Raw genomic sequence first — 21,658 nt, forward strand, 5'->3', positions numbered from 1 at the left:
AACTAAATTAATGCTATGCCTGACTATTTAAGTGACTATATTCTGATTATAAACTAAGTATTACACTACTGATGCTCAACACACCAGCAAATGACATCTCACCGGAAGTTATCAAGCTGGCTTATATTAATGCGGAAGTTCTAAAGAACGCTCCGTGCATATAGTCCATTGCTGAGTTTCCATCTATTTATTTTTATGCAAATGTTGTCTGTATGGAAGCATTCAGCTGCTCCATGATGGACAATAACAGTATATTCCCTGAAGATAATGTGCATAATGTAGTTTATGGGAATGTGCATTTTAAAATTATGCTGTAAAGGTTACCTTAAATACATTTAGACAGAAAACATGTCAGATCTTCAGGATTTCTCTTGGATGCACTTACATACAGACAGAACGTGACTTCTGCACTCACGATAATGAGAGCATTCACGAGCGCAGAGCTCAATCAAGTGATACCAAGCTGATTTCTTCCAGGCCAATAAATGAAATGCCACTGATTGGAAAACATGCCTGATTAATGCTCAGTGCTGCTGCTGCAAAAGAAGAAAAAAAAAAGAAAGAAAAGAAAATACTGACACAATGGGAATACACGTTTTTTTAAACGAATAACTAATTAATATATATTTTTTCAACTAATTGTGCAACTCTAAGCAGTAACCAGTAGGGATGGGCATTCGATTACATTTTCTTAGTCGATCGTCGAGAGGATTAACGATCGACTATCGATTAATCATTAATATCTTTATAATAAAATTATTTAACTTTTATAATTCAAAAATGCAATGAATACAAAAATACAGCGTGTTTTTCCTCGATGAGACCTTTATTACAATATCAACTTGTGGCAGACAGTTACGTTCAGTTAGGCAAACCGAACATATATGCGTGTACACATGCGGTGCTCTAAAGCAGCGGAACCTGCGAGCCGGCGTTCTTAAACAGACCTCATTTGTTCCAAAATAATAATAATAAAAAAGAACAATTAAACAATAACTTAAACAAAAAAATAATAATATTTAGATCTGACAGGATTTGTCAAAATGTAACTCAAAACTATCCAAGCCAAAAGAAAGGGCCAGATATTAGCCTTCCTAACAATTAGGCTAACTTAACAAATTAGGCTACTTAAAGCCTCGTGAAAAATAACTAACTTTAACTCGCATACAATTTCTGCACCAGTCTACTGATTTTTGTTGAGAAATATAAGCATGTTGACATGATCTGGGGTCAGACGCGACCGCAACCTGGTGACCGTCAGACCAGCCGCCGAAAACACCCGCTCTGAGGGGACTGACGTTGCCGGGATGCACAGGTACCTCCGCGCTAACTTGGCCAGCCCGGGGAACCTTGTTCCGTTCACTTTCCACCAGTCTGTATGTGTGCAGTTCAGGGGTGGGGGAGTCTCCCTCAGAAAGTTCTGAAGTTCTGCTTCAATGCCAGCCTCGCAATGAGTGATATCGTGATCCCCAAGGAGTTGTGCCATGGCAGATGACTGGGAGGTCGCGACTACAGTGTTTGCGCTCCCCTCGTCCGTGTCAGACAACGCAGCCTCGACTCCCCCAGCCTGTTGGATATCCGCCCTATGGGTCCAGACCGCCTCTCCCAGTTCAACCAGTTTCACATTAGCAGCCAGTCTCTGTGTTGGTGTAAGAAAGCCCAGGTGTTTGTGACGAGGGTCCAGCATTGATGAGATCATGGGGGCGAATGACACAATCTCACCAGACTCAATCTAACCGTGGTGGCACATTTAAGTGCTGACAGCACGGGCTGTATGTCCTTCATCAGCTGCCAGTACTCATCCTTCAACTCCAGGATCCTGGCATCTTGAAGTTTAGTCACGGTTCGGTCCGACAGCACAGCAACAACAGCCCACCGCTGCTCCACCAGCCGATCAAACATCTCGCACACGGAGTTCCACCGTGTTTTACACGACTGGGTAAGCCGGTGAGTTGCGAGGCCCATTTGCTCCTGTTTCTTTTGCAGCCCTTTGGTTGCTGTAGTGCTATGATTAAAGTGGCTAACGAGTTTACTAGCCGCTGATATTACCCGATAAAGATGCAGTGCAAATCCGTCATTTATGGCTAACTGGAGGGTGTGTGCAAAGCAGGCAACGGAAATCCAGGGCACTCTGGTGGGACTGTTGGCAGCTACAATATTGGCCGCGTTGTCATGAACGCATGCAATAACTCGGCCTTTAAGTCCCCACTGCTCTACAGCTCCATTCACTTTCTCAGCGAGGTGGTCAGCTGTATGCCGGCCTGGCAGGCTTTCTGTGAGCAGGACCGCGGAGTTCATTTGCCAGTCATCACTGATGTAGTGGCAGGTTATGGTGATGTAGCTATCAGCTGTTAAAGCGGTCCAGCAGTCTGTCATTAGAGCAACTCTCTCAGCTTTGCTCAATTCTTTTAACAGCTGCTGCTTTCGTTCTTCGTAGTGAATTTCTACCAGTCTGGTGATGGTACGTCGTGATGGAATTTGATATGCCGGTTCCAATAAATGTATCAGTTCTCGAAAACCATTGCCCTCAACAATACTTAAGGGCAGAATATCCATCTCAATGAACTTGCAGATCCCTTGGGTAATTTTCTCTGCTCGTTGTGCATCACAGCTCCGAGTCCGTGCTAACGCCGACTTGATGCTAGGTTGAGACTGAGAGCGGGATGCAACGCCACCGACATTAACCAGGGACGGATGCACTTTGTTTAAGTGGTACATCATTTGAGTCGTGGCCGTGTTGTAATTATACACGGCATCGCAATGTTTGCAGTGAACTCTTTCGCTTTTTAAATCAAAATGGTCCCACGCCACACTTCGCCGTGACCTCTTCATGATTATTCTTTTGAAATCAAAACGGAAGATCACAGATAACCGAGTATGGTGTCAAATATTGCGCCCTGGTGGTAAAATGTTTAATTGCTGCCACACAGTGAAATTCATTTAATTGCTTCAAGACTCACACTATACGCAACGCAACCTGCATTAGATAAAAAAAACAATGCATTAGATTAATCGATAACAAATTAATGTGATCGACGAAATTCTTAACGATCAATTATCGATCGTCGATTAATCATGCCCATCCCTAGTAACCAGTGCTACTACTACTTTTTTTCCTCCCCACTTTTTGACATTTTCCAGGGTAAACCCTTGTATGAACGAATGGTTAACACTGCAACCAGGAACACCAGGAGCCTGTGCCATGATGGTAGTTGAACAAACTCAGGGTTATAGGATTAGTTTCAAGTTGACAAAACCAAACCACTCCAGTCCGACATTGTTGGTACCATGATGCTTATCAACTTTCTCTGTCAACTTAGGCTTTTATGCTGAGTTCGTGGAGTGCGTGCACATGAATGCGTGACATCAGTGGTGAACAGCCAATCACATGCCTTGCAACAGAGTGAAACTGATTCACTTCTCGCGAGAGCCAGCGTGATGCAAAACTCTTTTGCTGAAGGTTAAGAGATTAAAGTATATGAAGCCAGACAATTTCATCATTACATTATGATTATTATTATTATTATTATTATTATTATTATTATTATATAGTGACCTTTAATTTGTAGGAAGAGAAACTGGGGGAGTGACTTTATTGCGTTGGATGCATTTGCTCACATCTGATTGGCCCAATTTCGGTTTGAGCTCTTTTACCCAGAACATAACACATAGTGTAAGCTACTGTGGTGATGAACACCACTAAAAGCCAAGTCACTTTCATGGTACCTAAAACCCAGGATTGGCAAAAACTAATCTGAAACTTACCTGGCTAGCCAGCTAATCCAGCTTCATGGTACAGGCCCCAGGATGCAAAAGTGACAAATCCAATAAAATCACTGAGAACATAACACATTGATCACTTTGTCAATGTGAAGGTATATCAACAAACCTGACCTTAAAGAGCCCCTACATTTTTCACCAAAAATGAAGGAGTTTTGGGGCCAGATCTTGGCAAAAATGGGTGGGCTGTGTGTGTGTCGAAGTTTTGAAGAAGGGCTGAAGATTGCCCCAACGGGCAGGCATATTTGTGTGCTATCAAGTTGCGACTGCGAATTATGGGGGGTTTTAAATGTATCTTCATGAATATGTGTCTTCATTTACTTGTAAATATGAGGATTATTTTCTGTAGCTCTGATTGATTTTAAAGTATAATTTTTGCCTCCCCCTGAAATGAGTCATACTATGACATTACCTGTGCAGTTGAGTTAAATACGCAAGAACATGTTACCCCTGTTGGAGTCTGTTGGTGTCTGTTGGAGCTTGTCTCTACAGATTGAACATGCTGAATCACAGTTAGAATGTCTGAGAAGTGAAGTGCTGTATTCTGGTGATTTGCCATTGGTCTGCGTCTATCTGCATTGTGAATTGTCCTTTAAGAGATCACGTGTGAACAGCCCATTTGTGTATTTACGGGAAAAATCGTTCTGGTAATTTTACTTTAATTTACAATAATTGCTGTGTGAAAGGGGTTATTGCAGTATAAATGCCCAGTTTATCTATCAGTCAGATGTGTTAAAGTTGCATTTGTTGCTATAGCATCAGTAGGCTCCTGTGAGGCTTGCTTTCAGATTTGCCATTTGGTTGTGAAAAATAAGAAACTGTAGCATTTTATTTAAAGTGATAATAAGATATCCATCTATCTACATGAAGAACTGCAGACATCACACCAAAGTTAAAAAATATAGGGAAAAAAATCCCACCCAGGATATCTGCCAGCCCATCCTTCTATAGCAGTCAAGAACTGGCCTTGAGGAGGAACATTTTTGATCGGTACCATTTTCATTACGTTTTTAATAACTTTTTTTTATAGGCTGAATGAGCCTGAAAGAACAAAGTTATGACAGAAACAAACAGAAAATTAAACATGCACCAGTCAAACGGCCATAACTGGTTTTTAGTTTTATTTCAGCCAATCTTTATTCTGGAGTTGCACACAGACTGCATTACAATAATTTCCCAGAATGTCTTGTATGGAAATATTGCAAAGTCTTTAAACAAGGCATTAATACAGGCCAAAGATGGGACATGCTGAAGATGAAGAAGTTAGCACAGCAAGCTCACTGTTTGCAATATAAATAATGAATTGGTGGTGGGGGTTTATATGAATGTATCTCTGAAGGGAACTGACTGTCTTCAGAAAAGTTTTAATGGCATTTTCTTTTCCTCTTACCGCCATGTAAAGTAGTGTTTATAAGTGCAGTGCTGATTTAAGTACAGCGGTACAAAACAACGCTGATGTTCCATAAGCACCACCTACTGTCAGAGAGTGAATATGCAATTTTCATTCAGTCCGTCTGCTGTTTTTGTTTTGTGCAGGTGTCTTATGTAGCATAATTTCACAAATCTGAAGTCGGCCATTCTGTTTTTGCTTTAAATGTTGAAAGTTTACAATTTAATTTAAATAAACAACAACTGCACATACTACATGTGTGTAGCATCTTTATTTGTATGATTCAATTCAGTGGTTACCTCTACTTTCAAATGGCTACAAATATTTTTTTGTTTAAAGGGTTAATTTCACCCAAAAATGAAATTTCTGTTAAGTACTTACCCTCATGTTGTTCCAAACCCATAAGACCTTCATTCATCTTAAATTAAGATCATCCCTCTTATGAAAGCAATGCAATTACCACATTCAAGGTCCAGAAAAGTTGTAAAGACATAGTGTAGTAATTAATGACAGAAATTTTATTTTGGATCAACTAACCCTTTAAGGCCAGTTTGCTTGTTATACGAAGCCAATAAACGAAAATAAACGAGCCAATAAACGAAAAATGGCCAATCAGCTGAATCGGCCAATTAGCTTGTTTAAAAAAAAAAAAATAAATAAATAAAATAAAATTGGTGGTTTTGGATTGGTGCATTACTACATAAAATAAAAATCTCGATGAAAATCATTGTGATAGTTACAGTTACACTGATTAAATATTGCCATCTAGTGGATAAAGTTTGCAAATAAATGTTTGACAGTGTGGGGCATGACAGATCTGTAACAATGTAATCATTACCAAACGATCTTGAAGATGGCTGCTCTACAGTGTAGATTCAGATTTTCCTAATTTGTTTTGAGGTATCTCTCTCTCTCTCTCTCTTTTTTTTTGTTTTTTGGATCCATGTCTATCAAAATATAACATCCAACCCTGGACAGAAAGCATTCATTTATGATAAACTTTTAATCTTCTTATTTACAGCGTGATTCCTGGCACACAGAAGATCTGGGTAAGGACGTGGGGCTGCTCTCACAACAGCTCTGATGGTGAATACATGGCGGGGCAGTTGGCTGCCAGCGGCTATAAGATAACAGGTATTGTGTGTAAACAGACCAGGCTATCTGCAGTCAAGGTCAAATTTTATTTTATTTATACCTTAAAAACAAGATGAATGCTGACCAAAGTGCTGCACAACATAGGATGGAGCATCATCCTGCAAAAAAAAAAGAAAAAAGAGAATAAAAACATAAAATTATATCAACCAGTTATGTATAAATCTAAATAAAAAATAGATAAAATAATAAAATAAATATAGATAAAAATAAAAATAAATATAAATATAGCTGCAAGCAGAAATTACAGGGCCAAGCACAAAAACGGCACAATAAGCCAGCCAACATGGCTGTGAGCATCAGACCAACTGCAACAGTGAGCAATTAAAGACCTATTAAGATCTTCTTAGGCAAAAGAGCTGAAAAATGATAAAAAACGAGGATTTACTGGTTATCACTTTCGACCAATAGATGGCGCTGTGACCAAATTAATGTGGTATGGTCAGAGTGAGGTGACAATGACACTTGCAAAGTTTGGTGTCAATATGTCAAAGCATTGCAGAGATACAGCTTCAAGAGTCATTTTTGCATCATGCCTCAAATTCGTTGCTCCGTTGTATGAAAACGGTTTGACGTATTGACTTGAAATCCATAACTTTTTGTCGGCATGGTCTGAAGATGATACGGTTCAATTTTGGAGCAACGGTCTAGGAGGAGTTCGAAAAAGTAGGTTTTTAAGAAAAACAATATGGCGAACAGGAAGTTCAGCCGACTATGGCACATTTGAAATCTATGTTCTCAGCATGACCCAAGGAATCTACTGAGACCAGATTCATTACAATCGGTTAATATAGTCAAAAGTTATTAGCATTTTTGTAAATTTTGTTATAACTTTTGACCACAAGGTGGCGCTGTGCCAAAACTTTTTGAGTATTGTCAGGGCATGGTGCCAAAGACGCGTACCGAGTTTCGTAGCGATGCTAGCACAAAACTCAAAATGGCCAACGGCCAAAATGGCCGATATGGAAAAATTGGATATCCTTTGACTCGGCATGATGCCCCGAATCCAACGAGATCAAACTTATAATTTTTGGACAAATGCATCAGAAGTTATAAGCAAAAAAAGCCATTTTTTATATCTCCGCACCAGTAGGTGGCGCAGCGCCGAAACGCTGCATGATGTCTCAGGTCATACTTCTGATGACATGTACCAAGTTTGGTCTGAATACGATAAAGCTTTGCGGAGATATAGCCTTGCATCTGTTTTTGCAAGCACTATGTACAATTCGTTTTTTGAAAACGGTTTGAGGAATCGACTTGAATTCCATAACTTTTTGTCGGCATGGTCTGAGGATGATCTGGTTCAATTTTTGTGAAAATCGGAGTAACGGCCTAGGAGGAGTTAGAATAAGTAGGTTTTTCAGAAAATTCAAAATGGCGGAAAAATTTTCATGATGGAAAATGACGTCATAGGGTGCAATCGATTGACCCAAGGAATCATGTAAAAGAATTTTGTTTCTAGCCCTTACGGTTCAAAAGTTATTAACATAAATAACTGTGTGCAAAATTTCACAACTTTTTACCATACGGTTCTATGGGCTGCCATAGACTCCCAGAGCGGAAGAAGAAGAATAATTAAAAAGAAATCTAACAATAACAATAGGTGCCTCCGCACCTTCGGTGCTTGGCCACTAATTATTATAAGTAAAGGTTTAATAAACACAATACAAAGCAACAGTGGGCAGTGAAGTAGAAAAAGAAAATGAGAACGGGTTAAATTCCGGGACATAAGGTTGGACCCAAAATGGAGCCCTGTGGCACGCCACAGTTGATAAAAACTGAGGATGATGAAAATGATGCCGACCTCAAGATTTAATCTATTTAGTAGGATGCGGTGATCCATAGTGTTGAAGGCTGTACTTAACTCCATCAATAAAAGGATGGCACAGTTACCAGTGTCAACAGATAATATGAGAGCATTTACCACTCTTAAAAGGCAGGGCTCCAGACAAAAAAAATAATTAAGTAGCCATTGGCTCCTATAATTTTTTTAAGAGCCAAATAATTTTTTTAAGAGCCAAACAACAAGGAACTTAATTTTTTTATAATAATAGCCTATATAAATTATTAACATGTCCAAACGCAATTTGTTGAAACTTTGTATAATTCAGTTTTTCTCATTAAAACCAAAGGTGTTCATCAGTGATTGTATATCAAAAGCAAAGACATGTTTGTGTGCATTTTGTTGTGTGCTTTTAGCAGGAAGAAGCGTTCGATCGTCTGTGTGAAGACTGAGCATTATGTACGAGCGCCAAGAGAACTGATAACAGCGACAAAAACAACTAATTCCAACAGCGACAAAAACAACTAATTCCAACAGCAACAAAAACAACTAATTCCAACAGCGACAAAAACAACTAATTCCAGCGAGAGATCGCCTCTTATTTAACACAGACCAACGAATTTCTTATCGAATTGAGATGTTTCTTTCTTTTATGTACGTCCGTGCGTGCTGCGAGATCGAGACGTGTCCCACCCGCAAATTATGCTATACAATAACTAGCCTAGCCTACTTTGAGGAAACTATTAAAATATTCCACAGAATTAATAGTCGTGTTTTATTTGTTATATGTCATTATGTCGTTGTATTAGAAACACCCTCGCAACGTTAACATTTGTAACATGAGTCAGGAGAAATTGTGCATCTCTTTAGTTTCATACAAATTGTTGCAGGAGAATATTTGTTTTACATGTGAATTGTTTTATTTAAAAGTAGAAACTTCAAGCTTTCTTTAGACATATGTTTCATGTATGTGTGATAATTATTCGCTGAGTTTCAGTTTCACTTTTTAGACGTTTTAGAAAGATTCAAAGACAGATGAATGCGCATTCCTATTTTACAAAAGCAGAAGGTTTTGTTTTTATTGTGAGCATACACAAATAAAAATAGACCATTTGTAGTTTGTGGTGATGTCTTGCACTAATCTGTATCGCCAAAAATGACAGAGTAGGCCTATTTTAAGTTGTTTCAGCTGTCATGAGGAAAAATACATCAGAACGCGCTGGCGCATTCGTCGGCCAGAGGGACAAAGAAAACGTAGCCTAGCTATTTAGTTTCATATTTGTTTAAATATTAGACTATAGCCTAATATTAGTTTTTAAATTTCATTGATGTTGATTATGAAAAGAGGCTAATAAGATGCGCAATATGTCGGGAGACATGCAGCGGGTCAGACGTGATTTTGACCATTTCAATAAATTTTGTAGTAAGCCTTTCTTTAAAGTGAATAAAATTGTATCTTAATTTTAATCAATGTTTTAATAACCAGTTGCCTGGATTTAATGAATAGGAAGAAAACCAAGAACGTCGGGTGTGAACGTCTTAATTAATTGATAAGATATTGTTGGCCTAACAATATATTTTAGTTGAAAATTATCTTTAGACATCACAAGTACTGGAATCTAGCTGGAACCTTAAAATGATCATTATTACTCTTGTTATACTATTTAAGGTACTGAAGACTTTTTATGCCTTTATCTAATGAGCATGAGTGGAATAATGAAAGTGATCATGATTGATATTCAAAACGCGCTGCATTGTGTGTGTATCTGCAGTCTGCAGAGCCGGTTTCCCCTTTTGAATTTGTTTAAATAGTTTTTGACGCGAGGCAACAACATAGTCGGCTTTCATCAGCGATAGTTCTTTGGCGTCTGTTTGGTGTGTGATATTTTCTCCTACCTGTTCATATTTTGGCGCTCTAACCCAATGAAACTTTCACATCCTTGCAGCGTCTCATTTAATTACGTCAACACAACAAATTGACAGGCTACTGGTCATGGAACATGCAAATAACTGCAAATTTTACAGTCGTAATGTGTGAATTTGTATGGTCGCCAACGGCGACCTCAGCAAAAATATCACTCGCAAATTAATATTTTAACGCGACCGTTTTAGGCGCAGTCTGGAGCCCTGAAAGGGCAGATTCTGTACTGTGCTTAGCACTAAAACTAGACTGAAAAGGATTCGGAATATTGTTAGAATCTAAGGCGATAGCTTGTTTAATACAGCCTTCTCCAATACTTTCAACATAAATGTTAATTTTGAGATGTGTCTGTAATAATTGAGATCAGAAGGATCGAGGTTTTTTTTTTTTTTTTTTTTTTTTTTTTTTTTTTTTTTTAAGTAAAGGCTGGACTACTGCATGTTTAAAGCAGGATGAAAAAATTGCTATTTTGTAAGGAGCTGTTGAAAGTAGAAAGTACACTAGGCAAGAGAAAGTTCAGTATATCCTTGTACAACTTAGTAGGAATAGCATTGAGAAAACAAGTAGTTGTTTTCATGTTGGAAATAATGTCCAAAATTTGGAAATGATGTTGAAGATGTGCACAGTTAGCCATATCAATAAGGAAGTCATATCAGTATCTTTATTATTATTATTGTTGTTGTTGGGATGAGGGGGAAGGAGAGGAAATGAGGGAAGGGGGTATATATATGTATGAGTGAAGGGAGGAGAAGAGGGGGAAGGAAAGGAAAATATGTTAAAAAACCCAATACCCTAAAACACTCAACACCCTCAAAGGACATACGTTTTTTCTTTTCTCTGCTTTTTTTGTTCTGTTTCTGTTTTGTTTGTCCTTTTTTTTTCTTAGTGGTGTTGATCTATTTTGTTTTATGTTAGTTGATATGTGTATTTTGTGCAGTCTTGGTAAGTATACCACTCATTTTTGCAATAATGTCCAACAACTCAGAATGCGATTTAGAGTGAAAATTAGAAAAAAAAAAAAACAGAACTTATATTTACATAATGGAGTATGCACGCTGTTTACCTGAAGATTTCAGATATCAGCAATGCAGTTTATGCATTAACCATTATTATTTTGATTTGTAAGGTTAGTTTATACCCCCACTATGGGTGTCAGACCAGACTTAATTCCATGTTTAATGACATTTTAGTCTTAATTGCTGGACTGTAAAGGTTTTAATTACTTGCTCTTTTTGCTCATCATAGTTACAATTTACTACATTTTGTAAAATGAATCCCATGGAAACCTCTATGTTGCGAATAAATCACTCGCATATGCAATTCAATTTCAGGCTAGGTGACTAAATGTCTGTCTATAGCCAATGGCTAACAAATTGCTAGAATGAGGAATAACTTCGAAGGAATAGTTTACCCAAAAATTAAAATTATACCATAATTTACTCACCCTCAAGCTATCCTAGGTGTGTATGACTTTCTTCTTTCAGCCAAACACAACAGGTGTTATGCTAAATAATATCCTGGCTCTTCCTAGCTTTGTAATGGCATTGAATAGCACCTGAGTTTTTGATGCTCCAAAAAGCGCATCCATCCATCATAAAAGTAATCCTTACAACTCCAGTAGGTTAAAAAATGCTTTCTGAAGCAAAAGAAAAATTAAGAAAAATTAACTTTGTAAGAAAATTATCCATATTTAAAACTTTATAAACTATATTCACTGGCACTGTAATGTACATGCATTCACGAGAGCGTCGAGTTCCAGCGGAAGGGTGACCGCTGACCCAACATATGACATATGGCGTAGTGTAAGCTTAGGTGCAAATTGACGAACACAGAAGTGCAGAGGATAGGACAAAACAAAATGCCGGTCATGAATTAGAAGTCTAAAATGAGAAGTTTTAAAGAAAACATCAGAGGATTTTCTTGTATCAGGTGAGTTTGGGCAGAAATTCCACTTGCAAAACTTCAACAATTACTATCCTCAATTCCAAAACATTTAAAAAGTGTAATTAAAAGGAAAGGTTGATATGACTGGTAAACTTGCCTCTGTCCCAACTTTTTTGGAGTATGTTGCAGCCATAAATATAAATTTGTTTATATTTACAAAATACACTTAAGTTGGTTAGTGGTTAAGTTGGTTAGTGAAAACTTTTCTTTGTACTTAGTGAAAATCCCAAATCACAGATTCAGGTTTTACCAAAATGTCCCAACTTTTCTTGATTTGGGGTTGTATTTTATATATATATATATTTAAGTAATTATATTAATATCATAACCTTGCGACTAGTCAACTATTTCCTTAAAATAATCCCTTAAATAAAAATCTTTAGGTGGGGCATGGAGGGCAGACGTAATGTATGTGTCTGTGTGTGAGCCTCAAAATTCTGGCGAGTAAACTAATAAATTTACAAGCCAATGTGTACGTAGAGGGTTGACATAGTCTTGATAAAAGTGTGTTTGGTTCAGTGGTGCATGCTAAAGCTTTGGAGGGCTCTGCAGTGGTTGTCTTGAGCAAAGAGCATCAAGCAGGGTTTAATGAGCAGGCCTCTTGTGTTGGTGATGCTGAGCATAGCCATTTTGCAGTTTTCAGCATGACTGTCTGAAATGGGTACACTTGCTGCAGAGATCTTCGTCAGTAGCTCTCATTGAGAAGCCCACGTTTGAGCTCTCCTCAGGATGGCCACTGGTATTCACATATAAGCAGATGACGACTCTCTCTCAAGACAGCAATAGTCCTGAGTCAAACCGCTCAAGCCAATGATAAGCTGCCAAGTTGCGTGGTCACTGCTGTTGAAATAAAACGCTTTCATTGCGTGGAAATGTCACCATTAATTTATGTAAGATAAAATACTGGAATTTTACGGAAATGGGTCATACCATTGACATTACCTGTGCAGTGGACGTAAATCCCTGCATATTCAAGGGCGTGCATTTAATGCATGGACAGAGCAAACACATAATGTAAGTGTCTAAATGCATAAGCATAGTTCCAATGAATGATAAATGAAATTTAACTTTGTTGCTAAACTGAATGTGCGAAGGAAACTGCTGAAATAACTACCTTACTACTCATTTTAAAATATATGTGATGTTTAGATAGATTTTTAAACATGGAAAAATTAGGTTTTACAAGTGAAATGTGGCTTTCAAATAAAACTTTGCTATCAAATAGCACACCCAGGTTCCTAACAAGTGACGAAGGCTTCACAGAGCAGCCATCAAGGTTTTTGGTCCAATAATTAAACTTTTTTTTTTTTTTCAGAATTTAGTAATAGGAAATTACTAGTCATCCAGTTTTTATATCGACTGCATTCTGTTAGTGAATTGGTATGTTTCATCAGACCAAGAAGAAATGACGGCATAACAGTGAAAACTAATGCCATGTTTTCTAATTATATCTCCCAAGGGAAGCATGTACAGGGTGAAAAGCAATGGTCCTAGCACTTGCGGTACTCCATATTATGAACTCGTTAGATATATTTCTTCAGTTACTGCTGCAAACTGATAAGTCAGATGGTACGATTTGAACCATGCCAATGCAATTCCACTGCCTTACTGACTTTTCTAGTATTTTTGACAGAAAAAGGAGATTTGAGATTGGTCTGTAGTTAACTAATTCTTTAGGATCAAGTTGTGTTGTTTTTTAATGAGAGGCTTAATAGGTTAGTTCACCCCAAAATTAAAATTATGTAATTAATTACTCAACCTCATGTCATTCCAAACTCATAAGACTTTCGTTCATCTTTGGGACACAAATTAAGTTCTTTTTGATGAAATCTCCATTGACTGCCTTTGCAACTGACACTTTGACACTTCAAAATGATCATAAAGAGATCGGAAAACTAATCCTTATGAATCGAGCCGTTTAGTTCAAATGTTCTGAAGAGTCTCGATCACATTTTATGATAAAAAGATTTAATTTAGATTTTACTCGCATGCAAACTTTGATCAACGAACATAAGCAGAAGCTCATCCGAACATGAATAATGCACAAGAACAAACCTCTTCCGGAAGCTCAAATGTGCTGCGTGACCAATGAGGTTCATTCTCGTGTGTTACGCAGCACGCTTGAGCTTCCAGATCTTCCGAAGATGAACGAAAGTCTTACGAGTTTGGAATGACATGAGGGTGAGTAATTAATGACATCATTTTCATTTTAGGGTGAATTAACCCTTTAATAACAGCCAGCATGGAAGTTTTTTTTGGGACATATCCTAATGAAAATGGTTGCGTGATTTATAATTTTCTCTCTGATAGTATCAAGGTTGCAAGTAAAGAAATTCTGGTATGTGGTATGGTGAGGAGCTGAGGAAGATTATTTACAAAGCAATCTTTAGTGGTAGAAGTGATAGTTCTACCATATTTGTAACAAGGAGTTGGTTTTGCAGCCTTGGCTAAATAGAGTATACACAAGACTAGATAATGATCTGAGATGTCATCACACTGATGTGGAATTTTAATGCCATCAAAACCGATTCCATGTGTTAATATTAAATCTAAAGTATGATTACACTAATGAGTGGATCCTGACGTTTGTTGTCTAACTCCAATAGAGTTTAGAATGTCTGCAAGTGCCAATCCCAATGCATCTTTTTTGTTATCTACAAATTGCCAACAATTAAGACTTTATCAGCAAGCCAGTACTAACTCTTACAGTAAACCAGCAAATTCTTTGATAAAGTCTTGCATGGTGCCCTGGTGGCGTGTATACAGTAGCCAGTAAATATGTCAAGACAGGATAACGTTACATGAAGCACCATCACTTCAAAAGAATTGTATTTGAAACTATAGACCTAAATAATACTGGAAATATTACTAAAATTGCAGAAACACCTCTCCCTTTTGCTCTTCAAACAAGGCTCATGTTTATTACATTAATCTTGGAGTAGACTCATTTAAAGTAATGTTTCAGTCAAACAGAGCATGTTTATGTTATGATCTATGATTATATCATTTACAAAAAGTGCTTTAGTAGAAAGGGATCTAATATTCAGCAAACCAAGCTTTATCATTTGTTTATCTGTATTATATCTGTTTTTTATTTGTTGGACATCAATTAAATTATTACCCTTAAATGGGTTTGAGAGTTTTTTGTATTTACTAGTTCAGGGAAAAGATACCTTCTCTATATTATGGTATCTAGGTGAAAGAGTCTTGAGATTTATGACTTTGACATGAGACGGCTAGCAGACTGTCGGTTTAGTCAGTCTGTCTGCTTCCTGACCTGGGCCCCATTTAGTCAAGTACTACCAACTCTTAAGACTATGTGCCGTATTACTAGAGAGAAGAATGGCACCACCCCAGAAGGGGAAAGTATCTCACTGTCTTCTCTTCTAAATTCCGCTAATGTTTACATTACTGCTCCAAAATAATAATGCATTTTAGTTTTCAAATCATAAATACTGTTATTTATTGAAAAATAAGTAGCCTATACAATTTAATGAAGAAATTACCTATTCTTTCTGCTTAGTAGTGTGTCTTTGTCACTTCCACTAGTAGTTGATTTGTGTATATAGTGTATATATTTGAGGTTTTGCACTGCAATACATCATTTGATTATATCTATATTGGTTCAATAGAAGGGGGAAATCCTGTCCACACAGAAAGAAAGATACATTTTCCTAGGGCCTCCAAATGTCTAGAACCAGCCCCTGATAAGCAATATGTACCAAAATATTGTATTAATTTATTACACACACATACTCTGACTTTGTGCTTACACGTTAAAGAATATATATCTAACTTTTCCTCTCTTAAGTGTCTGAATCATAGGGTTTATTCAAATCATAATAACCCTAACCAATCAGTAGGTGGCACTCTTGACCAATGAAATGAGCAGAAAGTGACTCCATCACCATCTCCTCTTTGATTGTCAGGCATTGTCTTCATAAAGAGACAGCACTGATGGGTGGGATAACTCAATGATTTGGATAGATAGTGTTATATTAAAACATTTAAGTGTTACTTTTTCCATGTTTCTTGGCCTTGAAAGGTGTTTACTGTTTTTCAACAACAAAAACTTTATTTAGGTTCTTTTCAATGGAGAAATGTGTTGCATTGAAAATGATTAAATATATTGTTTCAGAGCTACATTTCTGTAAGGTGTTTTAGGCTTGAACACCATCTATGTGCTTGATGTCATGTTTTCATGCAAAGAACAGTGTATTTATGTACTGTCTCACTGTTCATTCATAAAATAGATCATGCTCGCAGTGCTATGAGTGACTGAACGCAGTCTATGCAGTGTTACTTGTCTGGCAGAGATGGCCAATGAAAGCACACGACTGCTATGACACTCCAGCCTCCTCCACTCACCGGCTACAGAGCAACTTGCTGCTTGTTTGTGCAGCTACTGCCGTTTCTCCAAGTCCTCAGTACCAGGAGAAGTGTTTTCAGTACTATGACAAGCCGCCTTTCCTCACCTGGAGAGAGGAGATGTAGATTAAGAACAGCAGAAGAGGACTGAGGGAATTTGGAAGAAAAGCGTGCTGAGCGGAGGTGTTTGTACACGCATTGGCTCACAATCAGGTGTGAGCTGCACTTCACTGGTTTTTGTGAACCATTCTGCTGATGACATTGACTTGAAGGGAAGACATGAGGAGTTTCACTGAAGACATGAGTTTTCACGACTCAGATGTGTGGCTTTAGGTGCAGTTTCTTAGCTACTCCGTTCCATGTGTCTGTAATGTTACAGAAATGTAGTAGTCGAGTGTAGTGATGGGAAGTCTTTTCTTTTTCTTTTCGTTTCTTTCAGACAGTTTGTTTCAATGAACTGGTTCAAAAAAATGATTCATCAGTTTATGTAAACATGCAATGTTGTTACTAATGACACTAAAGGGTGACACTGTATCTCTATTGAACTGTATGTGAAACGTTGTGATTATGTACAATTTGATAAAGCAGTGAAAATAAAAATACTCACATGTACTCAAACATTGAAGACAAGAAAGCAGCCAATAATGAGGTGAAATGTGGATGTTTTACATGTGTAACGCATATAAGGTCAATAAACTAGTCTTAATCAACTCACCTTTTTAAATACACCATGAGATACCATAAAGAAATTGACATTTCACCCTCTTTTTGGAGTGTCAACTGCTCTGTTTATGATTGCTCGTGTCAGTAGCTCATCTGTTCTCCGTGGACATGTCCGAGTCCGAACTGTTTCCTCAGTTCAATGTACTTGTGACCCGAGAACTTATGTAACCATTAACCGACTCTTGACTCAAAAGAGAACTGCTATCAGTGTACTACTGGTGACTCGAGAACCGCTGCCATCCGATCACTGTTATATTTCCAATAGGTTTTTGATGTACTGTATGCTGTTCAGAAAGGTTCATTTCGCCCCTATTTATGAAACCATTAGCAGATTGTTCTTAGCATGTCAGACATGTTCGTATTGTTCTCAGTTCAGTATTGTTGGACTGTTTGGAGCGGTGAATTAGTTGGAAAAAAACGTCAACATAGGATCACATACTCCGGGATATTGGCTCATTTCTAATACGAGTGACTTTCAAGCACGTCCGAAAGTGAATTTTGATTGAGTAACTGCCGCAAACTGTTTCAGATGATTCAGTGTTTGTGAACCGGACATTACTAGTTGAGTGGGCAGTAAATGTCTGTGTTTGCAATTCACTTCTTTCCCAGCTGACAAAGTACTTTTCTCAGAATAAAGTATTGACAAGCTTTTTAAATTAAACTCCTAAATAGTATAAATTATTACTGTTTTAAATATCAGCTAGTTATTCAGACCTGCTGAAAGCACATGGCTTGAGGTCTTTTACTTTGGGTTCTTCATGAAGTTTTACAGTTTTTTTTTTAATTTATTTTTTTATTATTATTAACAGGTATTTTCACTCGTAACAAGTGTACGTTTTCAAAACTCCTAGTACAAAAATCAAGATTATAAACACAAGATTTTGTAACATGTAATGAGAACATTTGGTTTAATCACTGAAACACAACAGTATGATTTTCTTTCAATATAGTACTTTTAACAATCAGTTCATTTAAAGGTGATAGAGAGGATTTTTTAGTCGACTGAGAATCCAAAGACTGTTAGTGAGTTTTTGAAATGAGCGCATGCGTAAGAACAACCCCCCTCCTTTCAAGAGAACGCCTCCCAAAACTCGTGCACGAGTATTGGAACACGAGTGTTTACCACCGGCATTCGCTATGTCGTGTTTGTGGATTCATTATGTCGGACTCACCGCAGGTAACTCATAATCTGCTGTTGTTATTCCTGTCTCCTGACAAAAACATTGCATGCAGCGCCTGTGGAGTGTGGAAAGTTACTGAAGCTAGAGGGCCAATCGTTTACGCGATGATCGCGTAAACGATTGGCTGATGTTTTTAAGGCCCTACCTCGTGCACAGATGATGTATATTAATATTATTACTTTCAGTGCACCTAATAAATAGTCTTTTATCAGTTAGTAAAGACAGTTTCAAGTAATATTGCAAAAATATATAAAACAAAACATCGTCTTTAGCACCTTTAATAGCAAACAATGCAATGTGCATGTTTCAAATCACCCTTGTTGCTGACATAATTACAGTAACACAGCCTACAGATGCTTCATTAGAAAATACACTTTCCTAAGTTGCGTAACATAAAATCCATAATGTTAGTAATTGTATCTATTCAGTGTGTTATCAAAAGGTGCGATGAAGTGTGACACGGCCATGAGGTTTTGTGCTAGAACAGTGTGTGCTGCCAATACAGTAAATGTTCTCACTGTTCTCTTTACTGTAGTTGACCTTTTATAAGGGTGATTTACAGTAATGTGGCATTCTCTACTATGGTAATCTGTTTACAGTATCACATGGCATACTATAATGTAAAATGCTGTTCGATGCCATCTGTCTTCTTCTGATGTATCTCTGATCAATCAGATGTTACACAGTTATTGACTGTACGCTGTTGTACTCTTTGTACTCCATTGTACTCTATCCTGCTCCTCTGTTCATAAATTGCAAATCTCAGTCTCTCTCTCTCTCTCTCTCTCTCTCTCTCTCTCTCTCTCTCTCTCTCTCTCTCTCGCTTGCTCGCTCTCTTTCTCTCTCTCTCTCTCTCTCACACACACATACACTTTGTACATAGTGGTTATCATCTAAGATAAATCGCTTGTAATGTAAAAAGAATTTATTATATTTGGTTATCCGTATCCGAAATTGCAAACAAAGTAAAAACTATATCGATAGAATCTGTATCTATAGAAATCTATAGATGTACCAAGTGATTCTCTGATTAACCATTAAGTGCAGTTGGATTAACTAATAGACAAATGTATCAAACTGTATGAAAAGAGATGCAAATGGAAAGTTTGATAGTAATAGCATTATGAAAGGCAGTTACTGTGAATAAAAAAAATTATATAGATGAAACTTATTTTGTGTATTTTGTCAAACATGTATTTTGTGAAATGATATTGTACTAACACAATTGAAAACATGCTGAAATGTTTAATAAACACACTTTTGATGATGCATTGTGACATTAGTACTAAGAGTTTTAAAAAAATGTAACGCTTATGAAAATTGTGCCAAAGCAATTAAAAAAAAAAGTGCCACTTTATATTAAGTGGCCTTAACTACTTAGCCTGACTACGTCAGACTTCCTACTTCCGCTCAATTTCATTTCGCTTCTGTACTCAGTCTGATACAGCGTCAGAGCTTTGTGTTTGCCACCGGTCTGGAAACAGCCGGGCCAATCAACGAACAGAGGGCGGGCTGAGAGCCGTGACGTAGATGCTAAGCGCCGAGTTTTACATTGTAGGTTAGAGAAATCGAAAACCGAAACGACCGCGGAAATGGGAAACGAGACACGGGATGCAAACTTCGGGATGCATTAACTTCGCATAATCTGCAAAAGTCGTTTACAGCCATGTTCACTCCGGTATTTCGCTCACATCATCATGTGTTTACAACAGGTTTACAGTGGAAGTTCAATCATAGATTTGAGTTCGATGCATGATGTCTGTGCTTCGATGCGGCTGTACAGGCGGATAACATACGTCATAACTAAACGTATCTGATTGGCTTACGGGTAACCAATGATTTTAAACTTCAGACAAGCGTCCCCTAGCGAGAGAGAAAACACTTCTCTATTATGCCATTCCAGACTCTGTCTACGAAGCAAAGTGAAGTAGCAGAGTCTGGTATTACCAGGCTATTAACTACTATGTACTTACGTTTAAATTAATCACTTGATACAATGCACTTATTGTGTACATACATGTCTTTACATTGTACTTATATTTTAAAAACACCTGCATGTAATTACATCTGTAATTAATTTCTGTAATTACATTTATAATTACACTGTTGACCCATCCCTTACACCTTACCCCTACCCTTAAACCTACTCATACCACCAAAGCTTTCCCTAACCTTACCCGTATCCCTACCTCAATAGAGGCAATAGTGTTTTGCAATTCAATATGATCCCAATAAGTACATTGTACTTATTTTTTTTATGTAAGTACGTAGTAAAGGCCACTTAATATAAAGTGGGACCAAAAAAACTAAGTTGTTAGTACTTTAGTACGATGTCTTCTTGATTGTGTTTGTGAAGTTGTAAGGGACTTTTTTTTCCCCCATCACCCGAGCTCTATCATCACACCCTTGTGTAGTCCTTCATCCCAATGTGCATACTATTCATCCTAAATAGTATGTGATATTAGAATAGGTGTTTACTAAAAATAGTATGTTGGCAATAGTATGCCAAAAGTCCCTGGATGGTCTACTGTTTCTGGTATATTTTCAAAGTGTGTGTCTGTGTACACCCTAATGACTGATTATTGCTCACAACCCACTGCTCTTTGGAGAAGGATTCGATTCAGAAATACAAACTCAAATAACAATGACTACAAACATAACGGATACATAGTGGTTTGTGAGACTGATGATTAATTAGAGATTCTCTGAAAGAGATTTGAGTTCTGAATATCTAGCATGATAAAAAATAATTATTTAATGTTATCTGTTATATTTCATCTGCAACATGAACGTTAAAAAATGCATCTTTAAAGGGTGATGAAACCCCCCTGTTTTAGCCTGGTTGTTCACACCTCTGAGCTGCAAAAACTCTGGAAAAGTGGGAGTGTAGAGGGGGGAAGAGGGGAGAGAACAACCAATGAAGCACAGACATAGAACACATTCATTATACAGAATAATGAATATTAATATATGAGCATGGAGAAAATGACAACAAACTCTCAAGCACAAGGGAGAAATGCGAAAGAATATTTAATAGGGCTAATAATAGACTACTTTGATTACGTTTACGAGCACTGCACTCAAAATCAGTCTTTTGTCAATTAGAATAATCGTGTCGTCGTGTTCAGATAGGCTACACCACTGTATCAGTGTCCAGTTTGCACATATAATTCATTTGAAGAAGACTTAATGAAATATGTGTGCATAACTACACCGTGCTGGTTCATGTGTGGTGCAGGAGAAATAACTTTAAACACGGATACTTTATTCTGTATGAGCCATGAGCCACGTGGCTAGTGTTATTAAACTCATCGCGGAGCTCCGCGCTGAAACCGATCATATGCGCGCTCCGCGTCTATATCATAACAGTCGTATCTTTCATGTGTTCGTATTCAAACTCCAGTTCTGACCGTATC

General features: G+C 37.5%; 1 protein-coding gene and 1 long non-coding RNA gene across 3 annotated transcripts in view; one reads left to right on the top strand and one right to left on the bottom strand.

Annotated features, from left to right (window-relative positions):
- Positions 1 to 21,658, top strand: part of cdkal1 (CDK5 regulatory subunit associated protein 1-like 1) — a 491,748-nt gene that overhangs the window by 3,558 nt on the left and 466,532 nt on the right. For both annotated transcript variants that reach the window (XM_048183562.1, XM_048183561.1), the window contains exon 3: positions 6,192 to 6,304. In XM_048183562.1, the coding sequence (XP_048039519.1) occupies positions 6,192 to 6,304 (113 nt within the window). The remainder of the gene's footprint in view (positions 1 to 6,191; positions 6,305 to 21,658) is intronic.
- On the bottom strand, positions 6,295 to 17,236 carry LOC125264322. Its single transcript, XR_007184057.1, has 3 exons — positions 17,054 to 17,236; positions 16,339 to 16,445; positions 6,295 to 6,423 (listed from the first exon to the last, which is right to left on the bottom strand). It is a non-coding gene; the product is annotated as an uncharacterized LOC125264322 (long non-coding RNA).

The sequence above is a fragment of the Megalobrama amblycephala genome, linkage group LG3 (assembly GCF_018812025.1).
Source record: "Megalobrama amblycephala isolate DHTTF-2021 linkage group LG3, ASM1881202v1, whole genome shotgun sequence".
In the NCBI taxonomy this organism is placed as follows: Eukaryota; Metazoa; Chordata; class Actinopteri; order Cypriniformes; family Xenocyprididae; genus Megalobrama; species Megalobrama amblycephala.